Here is a 16,427-nt window from a genome sequence, read left to right on the forward strand (position 1 = left end):
GCATACCAATCCAAAACGATGGCGCCCGTTCTCTTTATGACTTTTATTGTTGTGTAATTTGAAAGTAATCCTAGAGATGAATTTGACAGCAAAGTGGCCGCATTTCCACGTGGCGAAAATACGCATGCGCAGAAAGCTCATTTCCTTACAAATTCAATAACAACGTTTGCGACAACTGAATTCGTTGGGGGCTGGGGGGGGGGGCTTTTTTTTTTTTGGAGAACGGGCGAAAATCTTTGCGCGCACAGGATGTCATCCATAAAATTAAAAAAGTGTGGCCTTATTGCAGATAACTTGCAGAATTATGGGAATAAGTAGCTAACGTGGCAAACAAATTCGCCAAACATGAACCTTACAGAGGATCCGAGGGCACTGATTTCTCGCCAAATAAACCATCTACTGGTCTTACGACAAATCTAGCAATTTTATCCCAGGTTCTATATGAACAATTATAATAATTATTTGTTTGTTATAATTCAAACGCAACAGAGTTTCTATTAATGACAAAGTCATATCAAGATAACACGTTTCCATTTAGTGTTATATCTATCCGTTTGTGCCTTGGAGAGTCAACAACAAAAAGTTCAATACGTCTTTTTTTTCTCTTGCAGAGTCCACATGAAAAAGCAGGTGCCTTCGAAGACAAGAAATACAGCGTACGTGTAAGGCTGTATTCCCAGAGCTTTTAGATCGATCTATCCCCGTAGGGACTCTCACTAGATTACTGTCAGATAATCCGGCTTAAATGTCCGTCCCGCCTACTACAAGCTTTAAGGGGGTAATTAACTTTCGTGTCCGCTCGGCTGACAGCTATTTAGCTTGAACCCCCAGGGAGTTAGGTCGATCTAAAGTAGATCGATCTAATCTCTGGAAATGGGGTCTAAGTCCTTGTTAAGTATTTGATCGCTCTTCGTGTGTTATATATCTGTTGGAGGGAGACAATGTTCTTTCCAGAAAAATGCATTTAATTCATCCCAGCTGTAAGATTTGGGCGGCTCCTCTTGAAAGTGCAGGCGTTCACAGAGGTGACAGAAAGCACGGTCTGGAAGCTGACGATACTCGTTCTTCCACTCAAGATATTTGACGTATTTTTCTGGATTCTTATCAAGCATGTGTAAATATTCAGCTAATTCTTTAGGTGAGTTGAAGTCATCGGTGTTGATATGCCATTCAGGACGGATTCCTGCTCGAGTGTAGTCTGTATTCCCGCGAGTAACGGCTACAATATCTATGTTCACGGTTTTATAGAACTTTTCGGTCACGTAATCTAGAGATATGCTATTTTCGAACGCTAAATAAAATTTGTAGTCTCTCGCTAAGAGGTCCAAACACGTGGTCTCCCACCCCCAACTACCAGACCGTTCACATTTCAGGGGACCACACGCTCCATATATATCCACTTCTATGTATTTCTGGAGTTCTTTTACATAGTCCATGCGACGTGAAGTTGTTCTGCAGTTGGATACCATCCATGCCACCAGTTTCTTTTTTGATTTAGTAATACTAAGGTAATCTTTTTTGATAGGAGTGTCTCTCTTGGCTATCTCTGTATACGGTAACAAGACGTCTGCATCTGCACGGTAAACCATCGTCCAGTTGAAGAGTCCGTCCCATGATTTGTCAAGTTGGGAGTAGCAGGGGCTCTCCCCCATCACCCAAACCCACCGCTGGCTAGGGTGACGGTACGTTGGACCTGTCTTTGGGGTGGATTGCCCATTTAGAAAAAATACCAAGTCTGCTTGTTTCACCAAACTCCGGTCTTTTGTAAGTCTGCACGCTTTCACTGGACAGTGCCTCACCTCCATTAAGTCGTAGAACTTTGATTCAAGAGGATTCCAATTCCAGTCCCAGAATAACAGCGTTTTGTTCTTTAGTTTTGACAGTGTTAGTTCATCGTATTTCCATGGAAGGGTCTCTGGATAGATGGGTATTTGGGCTGGGGAGTGGAAACCAGTCTTTTGCCTGTTTGGACGCCTCGATAAATCTGGAAAACAACGAAGTACACATGAATGTCTATTAAGCCTTAAATAAAAAATTGACCAATACTTGAACCGCTCTAACCTCTGCCCTGAGCATATATTTTCTGCAATTCCTTATTTTGCATTCAGGTGATTTTCAAGTTAGATACCATTCTACGAAAGTTTTGCTTCTGCACCCTTCAATTATACAGATTTTTTATTATGCAAAAAACTGTTATTAATTTCATCTTTTCTTAAATTGATACAGTGTACAGCTTCTAATTTTCCCAATGGAGCCTCCCCTATTGCCTTCTGTGAAGCCTTTCTTTTTGGAATTCAGCTCATCTCGTCTAAAACAGATTGCATTCTATTCATTAGACCTCGATACGCTTCGTGTAAGCATTTCACTTCACCCTTTTTCACTTCAAACTCCTATTTCGCCTTTGATATATATCTGGTGGTTAAACAGTGGGTAACCTTGGGTATTTTGAGAAAATCTAAGATGACCGCAATTTGCCATCAGCTATGGGGTTTTAATGCTGTCAGGCAGATACAGTGTCCATTGTCAAATTAAAGCAATAATACATGTAACTCTTCCGTTGAGATTCAAAATTCCGCAAGAAATACATTGTAAACAACGCAAGGAAATATATTCTATTGTATTTTACCACTAAAACGGCCGTTATTGTAGTAAAACTAAAATCTGTGCTTGTCAATAGGGCTTTCGATGCCTTTCTTCCCGGTCGTCAAGGCATCCGTTGCTAATTACGTAAGGGTGTCACGCGGATTCTCGCGTTCATTCGAGACCAAAATAACATGGCGGGAAACGCGTTGATGCAGACGCAGACGTAAGTTGCGAGTTTTTGTACAGTGCGTCGGATAACGAAAAGCCCAGAATGGCACACATTGTGGATATAAATGCATTTTTAACAAAAAGACGAATATATATATCTCATGAATCTTAATTATATTATTGAATTTGTTATATAGTGTTGTTGTTTTCTGCTTTTCCCGCGGTTTTAAGTAGGTCACCAGTGACTATGCAATGTCAGAGAGTGCTCCGTCAGTTAAAATCTCTTTTAAAGTTGACCCTTTCCATAACTTTTTATGACCAAAGTTGGTTACATATCTTGGCTGTTTTACTTTCTAATATTTAGATAGGTGAGCACTGATTTTTAACGTCTGGGTAATTTGTCTGTATAATTTAAACGGACATTATGTTATTGTTAAATATTACCCACCCTAAATAGAAATTAAAAACTCTGCATTAAGGGGCAATGCTCTTATATCATTTTAATATTAAAATACATAAAGTAATACAACTAATCATTTTCTTTTTATTTGATTTTAAGGATGCTGAACCTAGTACACTTCCCGTTTTCAAGGTGTGTGTCAGATCGCATTTCGGAGTATCAGTCAGAACACCGACAGGATGAGCCCGCGGTCGTCCTACAAAATTTGTTCTGGGGTATGATACTCCGAAATGCGATATGACACACACCTTGAAAACGGGTAGTGTGGTACGATATACCGGTTAATTCAGGATCCTTATGTGCCGAGTCTGGTAGTTGGGTAGGCCTGATATAGTCGCAATTTTTTTTTACTTTTTCTGAATCTCTGTTGACAGTTCCTTTCGATAAATATGGCTTTTTTAAAATAAATCAATGAAATCCAAGGAAACGCGCTTGATACCAACTAGATTTACATGTATGTTAAGCTGACAGTTATCTAGTGAGACTCCCCACAGGGATAGATCGATCTAAAATCTATGGAAATGGGGTCTAAATCTCTGGGAAAGCACACTTTGTTAAGGCGATGTATTCAATTTATTTGATAGATGCATTTTAAAGCTTATCGGTTTCCTTTCGAAGCACTGCATGGCAAGGATATCAGGGGCCTGGATTTGCATCTTATTCAAGGTGTTCTTTGGCCAATTTTCTTTAATTTTCTTCTCAATATCAGATCTGAATAAAACTTGTCAGTTTTGAAGAAGGCGTGACCTGGTCTCAGTTCATACGATTTGATGACGTTAAATAATTATATTTTTAATATTGTCGAATTTAGGATTTACAATGTTAATTTTTCAAGCCTTTTTCAAACCAGACATTTTACATACAGACAGTAAACATGATCCTTAGGAAAATCTAACTAAAAATTTGGCTATTAATATACTTGCGAATTTCTTTTGCATTTAATGACTGTATGTCACAGGCAAGATTGAAATTTCAGCGACATATGTAAAAACAGTTAACAAATGAATAACATATTTGGAATTTTCATAGCTAATTGCAAACAAGAATGCGTTCAGGAGTAAACTTTCATGTAATACGCTATCCGGGCATCATTGTATATACTTTTTCATGCCTTATAGTGACACGATATGTGATAGTGGCATTATATATTTTTGATTCATATGGAAATCCGACCTACTTTAACGTCAACCACCTTGATTCTCGAACTATTACTTGGTGTGTAGACCTTTTTTGCGCTGTATAATGTTGTATTTTACCCGTACTTTATTTAAAGCTTTGTTTTGAAAACTGTACGTGATTACTGCAGATGTGAGGTTTATACATAATATACACCCCCCTCCCCCCCCGGCTCTCTTCAGCCTGATTTCTTCAACGTAGAGAGTGTATGGTATTCTCACCTGAGATACTGTTCACTGTGTCAACTTGTTCACTGTGACTCCATAAAAATATCACGATGACGAAGCCAAGCGGTATTAGGACCAGGGCACGTTTGACAAGGCGCAATAAAGAAATCATTTTGAACTTCTTCCCTTCAACGAAGGCGAGTCAGCACCCAGCCCTTCTTCTCGCAATGAAGTGACCTCTATTGGTGTATGTGTCAACGTTAAAGCTTTTGTGTATGTAAATGTCAAAGGTCCGGATCAAATCTAGTCCCATGCATAAAAAGCCCAGGCCCCATGTTTATTACGCCCTGGCTGGGCCCATTCTTTATGGTGTCTCTGGATTGTTAACAGCATAATGGGCAAGTTAAGTGTCCAAGTTGCCAATTTGTTTGTATGGCATGTGCAGGGGATGTCTTAGATCAAGGCACAAATGAAGCCCATCTTTAATTTAACATATATTTAGTAAATGTTACTAAATCAATCTTCATGTCTTTTCTTTAAACATTAAACATCTTTAAAAGTATCATCCTCTGATGTATTTTACAAATCACAGGTAATGAAATACAAGTATATCTCATTTGCCACACCTATAAGTATCATAATATGTACCTTGATCTAAGACAGCTCACAGCTCAGCTTTCACGCACTCGAACAGAACGAGTAATGGCTACCACTTCTTACATCTTTTCTGTTTGGTACAATATTGTAACAGGAAATCTAGATTTACGTTTGAATATATGTGCTAACAATGTCGGAAGACAACATGTGGGGAAACGTCGGTACTTTCACTTTCGACAACTACTGTAGTCAGATCGATCTTTCTTTTTTCAAGTAGACCTTCGCCCTTTATATTACACCAGCATTTTCCTCGTCTTCTGTTTTATGTGTTACATTTACAAAGGGAAGTGAGGGATATTTTTGTGCCGTCCACTTTGGCAAAATCCTGAATCCGCCATCGTTAACTGCCATTTTTGATGACAGTGCAAAGCTCTCAACGTGGTATGACAACTCATAGAGGAACACGATGGGCGACAAATATAAGATAATAAAAAATTATTGACATCAATATACTTCTGTTATTGTAATAAACGTTTGTATATATTACCTGAGCTCCATCATTTTCGAATGTTTTAAGTTTTAATGTATCGGATATGCATGTATTGCTTTAGAGGAATCAAAATGTTTAAAAAATAACGAATCCCATATCTGGATACACAATGGAAGAACATATCACGATATCGATCAAGGTACCGTGAAATGTGTTGCTTAAAACTCAGTTGAAATTTCGCCCAAAATTTCATAAAAATTCAAAGTACAGTATACATCGCGCTTTCCCATGCCCCACCCCTCAGTAGGTATACAGTGTAGGCATTTAGCTTTACACATTTGCAAGTTTCTGTTTGACGGCTGATTTCAAGTAAAAGATAATTTGATCCATTGGACATTTGCATTAAAATCTATATTCCCTCGAGGTTATGAAGAGGAGTATGACATACATGTATCTCAACTGCCGCAATGGGTACTCCGCAGACGAAGAGAAATTGAAGATATTTTAATCAAAATTGCGGCAGAGAAACTAATTATGTAATATGGCGCGAGGCACGTACAGTGTTGACGTTGAATTGGGATATTTCAGTTTAAAATGTATGTCTGAGTAAAACATGTTTTGTTTTCCAAAAAAAACTTATGTCTCGTGCGAGATATGTGAATAGAGAAATATGAGGTCAGGTAAGTTAGAACCGACCAACCGGTTGCCCTGTTTTAGCACTGCTGTACTAGTAGTCTAGATGATTGGTGCTATATCAATTAATTGCTCAGAATGTGGAAAAAGCATGAAACTTAGCACAAATGTTCTTTGGACTATGCTGATCATTTTCAAGTAGGGTTATTCTGGAAACCACCTGCCCCAATTTTGCTAGAGGGTACCTCAGGAACAAATTTTATTTTAAAAGATGACATAGTACTTACTATTGCAGATTAGTTACAGAATTAAGGGAATGAGCGCTGCAGCTACCGTAGCAAACAAATTCGCCAAATATGAACCTTACAGAGGATCCGAGGGCACTGATTTCTCGCCAAATAAACCATCTACTGGTCTTACGACAAATCTAGTACATACAATTTTATCCCAGGTTTTATATGAACAATTATAATTAGTTGTGACTTGAACAAGTGTTATAAATCAAACGCAACAGAGTTTCTATTAATGACAAAGTCATATCAAGATAATACGTTTCCATTTAGTGTTATATCTATCTGTTTGTGCCTTGGAGAGTCAACAACAAAAAGTTCAATACGTCTTTTTTTTTCTCTTGCAGAGTCCACATGAAAAATCAGGTGCCTTCCGAGACAGTACAACAGTCAGATGGACAACAATGAAACCACAGTGACGGAGAAAACAGAGGTCACCCAGGACAATAGTCTGAAAGATGCACCTGAAGACATTCGCAAGAAATACAGCGTGCGTGTAAGTCCTAGTGAGGCAATTTAAAGATAAAAAAAGCGAAAATCAGTTTGTGTAATATAAGCACCCAAGTGACGCGTGGAAAGGTTTGTTAATTATTTGATCGCTCTTCGTGTGTTATATATCTGTTGGAGGGAGACAATGGTCTTTCCAGAAAAATGCATTTAATTCATCCCAGCTGTAAGATTTGGGCGGCTCCTCTTGAAAGTGCAGGCGTTCACAGAGGTGACAGAAAGCACGGTCTGGAAACTGACGATACTCGTTCTTCCACTCAAGATATTTGACGTATTTTTCTGGATTCTTATCAAGCATGTGTAAATATTCAGCTAATTCTTTAGGTGAGTTGAAGTCATCGGTGTTGATATGCCATTCAGGACGGATTCCTGCTCGAGTGTAGTCTGTATTCCCGCGAGTAACGGCTACAATATCTATGTTCACGGTTTTATAAAACTTTTCGGTCACGTAATCTAGAGATATGCTATTTTCGAACGCTAGATAAAATTTGTAGTCTCTCGCTAAGAGGTCCAAACACGTGGTATCCCACCCCCAACTACCAGACCGTTGACATTTCAGGGGACCACACGCTCCATATATATCCACTTCTATGTATTTCTGGAGTTCTTTTACAAAGTCCATGCGGCGTGAAGGTGTTTTGCAGTTGGATACCATCCATGCCACCAGTTTCCTTTTCGATTTAGTAACACTAAGGTAATCTTTTTTGATAGGAGTGTCTCTCTTGGCTATCTCTGTGTACGGTAACAAGACGTCTGCATCTGCGCGGTAAACCATCGTCCAGTTGAAGAGTCCATCCCATGATTTGTCAAGCGGCCGGGAGTGGCAGGGGCTCTCCCCCTCCACCCACACCCACCGCTGGCTAGGGTGACGGTACGTTGGACCTGTCTTTGGGGTGGATTGCCCATTTAGAAAAAATACCACGTCTGCTTGTTTCACCAAACTCCGGTCTTTTGTAAGTTTGCACGCTTTCACTGGACAATGCCTCACCTCCATTAAGTCGTAGAACTTTGATCCAAGAGGATTCCAATTCCAGTCCCAGAATAACAGCGTTTTGTTCTTTAGTTTTGACAGTGTTAGTTCATCGTGTTTCTGTGGAAGGGTTTCTGGATGAATGGCTATCTGGGCAGGGGAGTGGAAACCAGTCTTTTGCCTGTTTGGACGCCTCGATAAATCTGGAATTAAAAGTGTACACATGAGTACTTATTAAGTTTTAGATAAAGCATGCTGGGTTGTTTGACGGAATTGACCGATGAACTTGAACCGTCTGACCTCGGGTTGGTCCTGGGTGACGTCATGATGATATACAAATAAAGATAAAAAATGCTGGGACGAAATTGACCAATACTTGAACCGTTCTACAATAGACTCGGCCGTGCTGAATTCGACATACAAGCACGTCCACGGTCTCTTGCACTCCCGTTACTCACTAGCTAATAAGGGCCCAATATCTGCATAACAGGTTCTAGCGCCCACCACGCCCTACACTCATAATATTTCGCGTACAGCCTGGCGACTCGTATCTACCACATAGCGATGATCTGTCAGACCTCTGCGGGTCTATGGTTCAAGTGGACAGAACGGCACAGAACAGTGACCAGAGGAGAGTTTTTTGCGAGGGGGCCACGGCGGGTCGGCATCGACCCAGCCGTTCTTGATGATTGGTGATTATTCTCAACATATCAGATATAGGTCCTTTTGAAGAAAACAAAAAAGTGTGAAATGAAGTGAAAGATATAGTCGCAATTTCTACTTTTTCTGAGTCTCTGTTGACAGAAAGTGATAAATCTGGATTTTTTAAATAAATCAATGAAATCCAAGGAAACGCACTTGACACCAACTAGATTTATATTAAAGGTCAAATAACACTGTGGAAAACAATGTGAATAATATTTTATCTGATAATGAACGCTGTTTCCCCCAGGCATATATTTATGTACTTGAGACCCATAAAATTCTATGGGAAATGGCAGCCATCTTTCATAGAGGGCAAACGGTGCCCTTTGGTACGGTTTAGAACTATGATTAAGCTAGTCAAAATTCTAATTCCAAGAGGGGAATATTGATGGGATATATTTTTCAGAAACCGAAGGGGGTGTCAGGACCCCCCCCCCCCCCCTCTAAATTCGCCGCTTAGGCAAATGAAGGATCAAGGTATCTTTATCATCAATACATGATGGGCGAGAAGAAGTAGTGTTTTTGGGAACTTCTCAGTATCTACACTGCTGCTGCTGCTGATGGTGGACTGGTGGTGGTGCTGCTACCCCAGCAGGCATAGTCGCGTTGGATCAACGTTATATATATATATATGTATACATATGTGTATACCCTACATATATTTAGTCATCAAACATGTCCTACTGCTAAACACATCCAGTCTAAAAGGGTGTACCATGCTTAGGTGCAAGACATGCTAAATGCGTTGAAAAAATCAGACAAAGCAGGCACTTGGATGTTTTTACAGTGTACGTTATAATTGTGTACCTGTGTTTTGTACCAAAATAGAAACATTTCAGGTCATTTTAATGTCTTTCATGCAAGAATGTTGTCTAAAAACTGGGGTTGATACAATGTTGTTATCTGAGGTTGAGTCAACTTTCAAATCCAATATTTACCCAACGTCTTATCAACGTTATGGTTCAACGTTGTTTCAATGTTAAAACAACATAATTTGCCCGCTGGGACAGCTGCTGCACGAAGCGGCTGTGGCTGACGTTGGTCGAAAGGGCTGTAGAGGCGTGTTCAGCCTTGTCCTTCAGCGTCTAACACATGACTAAGATCGCATTCACAACGAGTTGAGCCATGGCTTTACAAATCCTGGAACTAGATATGGCGGACGTACATGAAAGAAAAACCGCCTAATCTTTTAATAGTCCCTCCGCCTCTCACACGCCTCCCAATGTGTCGTCCCACTGGAGCCGAGATTTAATGACTGTACCCCCGCAGGGACGACGCATGGGGAGGTGTGTGAGAGGCGGAGAGACTATTAAAAGATTAAAAGATTCTTTCATGTACGTCCGCCATATTTAGTTGCAGGATTTGTAAAGCCATGGCTCAAATCGTTGTGAATGCGATCTAAGTGACTATTAGGGCCCCTAACATGTATGAGTAAATTAGGCAGTGCATAAGTGCAAGGGCACTGTAGTAGCCAATCAGAGGCCGTGGTTTAAGCCAGATACAACACTTGTCGCCCAGCTGTACGTGAAAATTTCTCGGGTAAACTAGGGTCAACAGGATCTGGAACTGGACAGTTCATGACAATTGGTCCTATATATTTTTTCTGATGAGTGTCGCTTTGGTCTGACCTCTGATGACAGACGGGTGGCAAACTGCTGGTAAAGCATTTGAACCACATGCACTGAATTTTCGAACCCGGAGCAGCATATTCATCATGGTGTGGGGCTGCATCAGCATCCATGGCTTGGGCGAATTGATAGTGGTTAATGGAAACATGAATCACTAGAAATATATCGATGTTTTGGAGTCAGGCTTGCTACCATCTATTACTAACATGTTTGGTGAAAGGAATTATCCATCTGTTCACCAGGATGACAATGCTCCTTGTCACAGGCCCAGAGCAGTTGATGATTGGTTTGACCAACAGGACATTCGCAGGGTGATGTGGCCTGCCCAGAGTCCGGATACAAACATAATAGAAAATGTGTGGAATGATATGTCAAAACTTTTTACAAATGCCCGTCTAACCAGCAGGGAAACTCTGTTATATTCAGTGTTTCATGCTTGGGCAAGCATAAGCCCTGAACGCATCAGACAATTAAATGATTCCTTGCTTCGTAGACTGGCACCTATTATTAGGTCACGTGGCTATGCCACTAAGTACTAATTTTGGACTTGAAACTACATATTTTGGTAGAATGTATATTTTGTTCTCATTTTGTGATTTTTTGTGAAATTTGATGTTAATAAAATGATACCAGGAGCATATCATTCCACAGTCATTTATCTCCCCCATAGTATTGGCTCAGTAGGGGTGACACTTCTTTTGTCCAGTGTGTGTATATATTTGATTCCTATGGAAATCCGGCCTACTTTAACGTCAACCACCTTGATTGTGTCCCGAACTATAACTTGGTGTGTAGACCTTTTTTGCGCTGTATAATGTTGTATTTTACCCGTACTTTATTTAAAGCTTTGTTTTGAAATTTGAAAACTGTACGTGATTACTGCAAATGTGAGGTTTATACATAATATACAACCCCCTCCCCCCCGGCTCTCTTCAGCCTGATTTCTTCAGCGTAGAGTGTGCATGGTATTCTCACCTGAGATACTGTTCACTGTGTCAACTGGTTCACTGTGTCTGACATTTTCCCGTTTTAAAACTGCACCGTTTTCTTTACTCCCGTGACTCCATAGAAATATCAAGCGGTATTAGGACCAGGGCACGTTTGACAAGGCGCGATAAAGAAAGCATTTTGAACTTCTGCCCTTCAACGAAGGCGAGTCACCACCCAAGTTTAAAACGTATTACATAATATACATACCACCCCCCTCCCCCCGGCTCTCTTCAGCCTGATTTCTTCAACGTAGAATGTGCATCGTATTCTCACCTGAGATACTGTTCACTGTGTCAACTGGTTCACTGTGTCTGACTTTTTCCCGTTTTAAAACTGCACCGTTTTCTTTACTCCCGTGACTCCATAGAAATATCAAGATGACGAAGCCAAGCGGTATTAGGACCAGGGCACGTTTGACAAGGCGCGATAAAGAAAACATTTTGAACTTCTGCCCTTCAACGAAGGCGAGTCACCACCCAGCCCTTCCTCCGCAATGAAGCGACCTCTATTGGTGTACGTGTCAACGTTAAAGCTTTTGTGTATGTAAATTTTGCTGTAGCCGTGCATGTCTCTTTCTACAAAAAATGCACGTAGAAATATGACACAATAGGAGCCCCGAGCGAGGACTATTGTAACGAGTTTGTTGACAGAGTAATAATAACATCAGTTTATTAACGTCCCAGTAGATCTGTATTACTCGAGAATTGTGTTGTGTATTTTACCTGCATCGATCGCGGTGTAGAAAATAACATTCACACATGTGCAATTCCATATAATGGCTTGTTCAGAGATTTGTGAGCATTTCAGTATTGGTGGCGTTTTGATTAGTTTCTTGAGATATACCTGTAGGAGTCCAAGGAGACACCCAAAGAAGGATCCGTATTGGGTGGATAGGGAGTGGGTGGTTTTGGGCGGGGAGGGGAGCTCAGAGCAGACATATGCTCCCATTAGCCCTCGAAGGTTCTCCCGTCTGTCTCCCAACAAAACAGTATAATGAAAGAAACATTTTAAGGGCTTCAGAGCATTTGTCCTCAAAGATGCCCGAGAGAGAGAGAGAGAGAGTGGATGATGATAGGGACCTCCAAAGATGCATTTGAAGTCACAGGTTCGCCACAAAACCCGACCAAATGCCACCATACAGTTTCCATTAACATAACTTAAAGAAATACCAAGCGGCATTGTCTCATATTAAAAAAGACATTTGAGCGATTTTTTTTTTTTTTTTTTTTTTTGCTTTCTTTCTGCGCTATGTACATGTATAACCCTCAGTCGTTTACGGCAACTTATTCAGACGGATGGCATATCTCCCATTGTAATTACTAGTGAATAAATAATCAGACTTCTAGTTACAGTGTATAAGATTTTTTAAAATCCTTAATATAAAAAGAACGGAGTCACAGCTCAGCTTTCATGCACTTGCACAGAACGAATAATGGCTACCACTTCTTACATCTTTTCTATTTGGTACAACATTGTTACGGGAAATCTAGTTCTACGTTTTAATATATGTGCTATTTAAACAATGTCGGAAGATAACATGTTGGGAAACGTGGGTACTTTCACTTTCGACAACTACTGTAGTCACCTCGATCTTTCTATTTTCATGTAAGGTCTGCGCGTTGTTATGAGATCACCGAATGAGTTTAAAACAGTTGAGAAAGTGTAATTGTATTTTTCCTTATTTCGTTAAAGTTTTTCCAGATCCATACACATTACAGACGCGTGTCTTCACAGCACTTCTGGTGGTAAAGCAAAAAAAAAAAAAAAAAGTCCGCTGTTAACTATGTCAGTGATGGAAACATTTTTAATAACAAAGAATAAAGAAATATATAATTTTGCTCAAGTGTTAATAGAAATACATTTATTTAATACCACTACGTGAATTTTCAGTAGGTATGATGAATGAGGTACTGACTGTAACTAAAACCTGAAAACATTTAATTTCCTATATATTACCTGTTGGCAAATCAAAATTATGAACCCATTTTATGTGGTGACCATCTTTTATTTGAGTCATCTGTCTTTAAATATACAATTTTAATTGAAAATAAAGAATTCGGTTTATTCGAATCCATCAATACATGTAAAATATTGATAAATATTTTCAAACTTAGGTATTTATATATTAACAAAATTATTGAAAATGTATAATGGCCGAAAAATGAAAAGGCCTTAATTTTATCAATATTTTCAAACTTAGGTATTTATATATTAACAAAATTATTGAAAATGTATAATGGCCGAAAAATGAAAAGGCCTTAATTTTTGTGGCCAGTGCAAATTTTGATAATATTTAATCAGGGGCAGATTCAAAGATATTTTCTGACAGGCTTCCACATCATCTAAATTGATCCACCTTCCATTTTTGACCGTCTTCCGACAAAAAAAAAGAATAGATACCCGTCATTGTAAACTTGAAAATCTGACCGTCTTCCGGAAGACCCAGAAGACGGCCTAAATCCGCCCCTGTTAATTGTATAGTAACTTTGAAATCATTTTTTTTTTTTTTTGCATTTACACACTGGTAGGACAAATGAATACAGTGGCGGCCATCTTGGATTTTGTGTGTTTCCGGTCCAAACGGACACCTTTTGGAGCCGGAAACAAACATAATTGAAAAATTCGTGTTATTAACTATAAGGATCAATCATGAAACCTTTTGCTAGCGGGGGAGCAACCAACGTCAGTAATTACCTTTTTCATTTTGGTCAATACACTAAACTAGTCAAAATATTTGAACTGACACGGGTTACTTAGATGGCACAGTGTATGAAGATGCAAAGGCGAATTATCTTCTTGTCCACTTTTTTTGACAATTCCCTCTTAATGTAGCCTCTAAAAACGGGGCAATCTTGTCAGAAGAATAAATTCCAAATTTTACCAAAAGATTTACGAGCTTTTTGTCATTGGCTCATATTGCAGTTGGACACGGCTACGTGTCATTCACGTGCCCCTCGCCTACTGGTATTTTACCACCATAAATGGTCAAAATAACATTAAAAGGATAAACATGACATTGCTTCGAAGCCTGCTCGGACTGTGCATTTATACAATATATGCATAGACTGTATATGCTCTATATAATTCGGTCGCCTGTTATGAGAGGAGCTTGAAGCTCTGGCTGATTACTTTGGAAATGTGGCATTATTTTCTTATGTGTATACAACCAATAGAGAGAGAGCAACAGTGTGGTGCCTATAGGGGCAAATAGAGAAAAGTAACTGTGAGTGTTCCAGACAAGACCAGCGGCGTAAAACAATAATATGCCTGTCAGGAAAATAAGGGTTGGCCAGCGAAGAAACTGTTTAACTCTTTGAATCCTAGATTCGGAGAGCCGCGGGCAGCCTGATGGGAGGCAACGTCCGTGATGCTGAAGAGGAATTGTGTCTGGAAGAAGTTCATCGTCTGCCATAATGTTGTCTGTATGCTCTTCCTCGAAATCGACGCTTGGAGTTTCCTCAAATTGGCTGCCCGAAATATCAGCACTTGGCGTATCCGGAACATCTCTATGCCCTCTTTCTCGAATACCACTATTTTTGTCGTTCCAAGATTGCTTATCTTGAATATGGTCAATTACAGCATTATTTTGGCGCTCCTCACAAAACGTCTCAGCATCATCTTGAGCAGCGTTGCAATTGGAATATTTGCCATTGGTTTTTTTCTTCTTGTACCACGCTACCTGAACTCCGTTGAAACAACCAAGCGTGCTGGAGAAGTAGGACATGATGACATACTGTAATGGCATGACGAGCCCGTACGTAGACAGGAAATCACAGATCTTCCCGATGACAGCCAGCGTAACAGAGGCTGTGGACTGCCCGCTAGTAGACCCCAGCTTCATGTTTAACATCACCTGAAAAGGTGATAACCTTGTATTAAACCATATTTAAAATAAATGTATATACAGTATGGAAAGGGGGTTCCTGTGATCACTTTTAAAATTAATAAAGGAAAAAATCGAACAGAGTGTTATCAAGTGAAATGAGATAAAGAGGAGTTTCTATATATTTCTTTAGTCCCGTTATACTTGCGTAAACTTGATAAAGGGTTTCCGATGCCGTATGCTATATTATTATATTTATCTAAAACCTAGTAAGCGTAAAATAAACTTCTATTAGTTAGATGTGAGATTTCGAGATTTAAAAGTGTGTCAGGGTCTGGGTCTTTTTTCTGTAAGGTGGCGAGTGCTGATATAGATCATGCTGTTCAAATAAACACAACAAACCCCATGCGGTTTGGTACTTAGATAACATACCTGCGGAAATGACTCAATACTCCATAACACAATGGCGCCCCACTGGATATCCATGTACCAGTCGGTAACCACTTCAGTTGTGATCAATCCTCCCCATAATAACACACAAACAAGACAATACACAAGCTTACTACGCCATCTTTGAGTTCCATACGCAAAAAACTGGATTAGAAGCGTGAACTCCATAACAGGCATATAAATGGCCTCCACCTTGGAGTATAAGGGCAACCGACCGATGTAAAACACAAAAAACAAGTTGATAAGGGAAGCAGTAAAGTTGGCTGTGGCCCATAATACACTCAGTCCAACGACAGATTTCCGGCGAAAGTTCTTCCACACTTGAGGAAAGAGAACAATAAACCAAATACACGTGCTTGCGAGTCCGCAGAGGTTAAAGATTATGCACAGCCCGTCTGGCCAGTCTGCACGGCAGTTTTTCAATAGAATATTTGAGTTATTGGTACCGTTCGATGCCGCGCTTGCCATAGTTACATATACCCTGGGGCAATTAACAATATCACTGGTCAGTCCATACCATCACCGTCATCACACAATGGCCACTGGGCGATTGCTCTAACGCGGAATTATAAGTTCCAATCTTCAAATCCTTACTGAGTCGCCATTTTGTCAAGTCACATGTCACGCTTTTTCAAGGTCATCCCTCCTTGATAAATAAAAGCACTGGTAAAGAACCTGGCCTAAAACCCCAAAAGCAAACTTTCCCTTCCATTTGGCAAGCTCATATATAGATGTGATGTAAATACAGGGCTTCTAAGAACAAAATCAGCTTCCTCGAGTGGTTTCGATT

General features: G+C 39.9%; 3 protein-coding genes across 4 annotated transcripts; all 3 read right to left on the minus strand.

The window, feature by feature from the left end:
• Window positions 1-894: 894 nt before the first annotated feature.
• LOC147763333 (core alpha-(1,3)-fucosyltransferase-like) lies at window positions 895-4,820 on the minus strand. Its single transcript, XM_013537000.3, has 2 exons — window positions 4,609-4,820; window positions 895-1,984 (listed from the first exon to the last, which is right to left on the minus strand). The coding sequence occupies exons 1-2, from the start codon at window positions 4,724-4,726 to the stop codon at window positions 918-920; spliced, it is 1,185 nt and encodes a 394-aa protein (XP_013392454.2). The 5' UTR covers window positions 4,727-4,820; the 3' UTR covers window positions 895-917.
• A 1,699-nt stretch (window positions 4,821-6,519) lies between these two features.
• Window positions 6,520-11,893, minus strand: LOC106160406 (core alpha-(1,3)-fucosyltransferase-like). 2 transcript variants are annotated; one of them, XR_015333205.1, is made up of 2 exons: window positions 11,350-11,625; window positions 6,520-8,244 (listed from the first exon to the last, which is right to left on the minus strand). XR_015333205.1 is itself a non-coding variant. In XM_013536998.3 (2 exons), the coding sequence occupies exons 1-2, from the start codon at window positions 11,801-11,803 to the stop codon at window positions 7,175-7,177; spliced, it is 1,236 nt and encodes a 411-aa protein (XP_013392452.2). In that variant the 5' UTR covers window positions 11,804-11,893; the 3' UTR covers window positions 6,520-7,174. The 2 variants fall into 2 exon arrangements, 1 of the variants encoding a protein (XP_013392452.2); XM_013536998.3 differs by lacking the exon at window positions 11,350-11,625 and adding an exon at window positions 11,638-11,893.
• Window positions 11,894-13,350: 1,457 nt separating this feature from the next.
• Window positions 13,351-16,282, minus strand: LOC106160426 (uncharacterized). The gene is made up of 2 exons (XM_013537032.3): window positions 15,620-16,282; window positions 13,351-15,217 (listed from the first exon to the last, which is right to left on the minus strand). Exons 1-2 carry the CDS (start codon window positions 16,103-16,105, stop codon window positions 14,441-14,443), a joined length of 1,263 nt encoding a protein of 420 aa, XP_013392486.2. The 5' UTR covers window positions 16,106-16,282; the 3' UTR covers window positions 13,351-14,440.
• Between the last annotated feature and the right edge of the window lie 145 nt (window positions 16,283-16,427).

This window comes from Lingula anatina, chromosome 2, assembly GCF_051362555.1.
Source record: "Lingula anatina isolate TDL-2025a chromosome 2, LinAna3.0, whole genome shotgun sequence".
NCBI classification, from domain to species: domain Eukaryota; kingdom Metazoa; phylum Brachiopoda; class Lingulata; order Lingulida; family Lingulidae; genus Lingula; species Lingula anatina.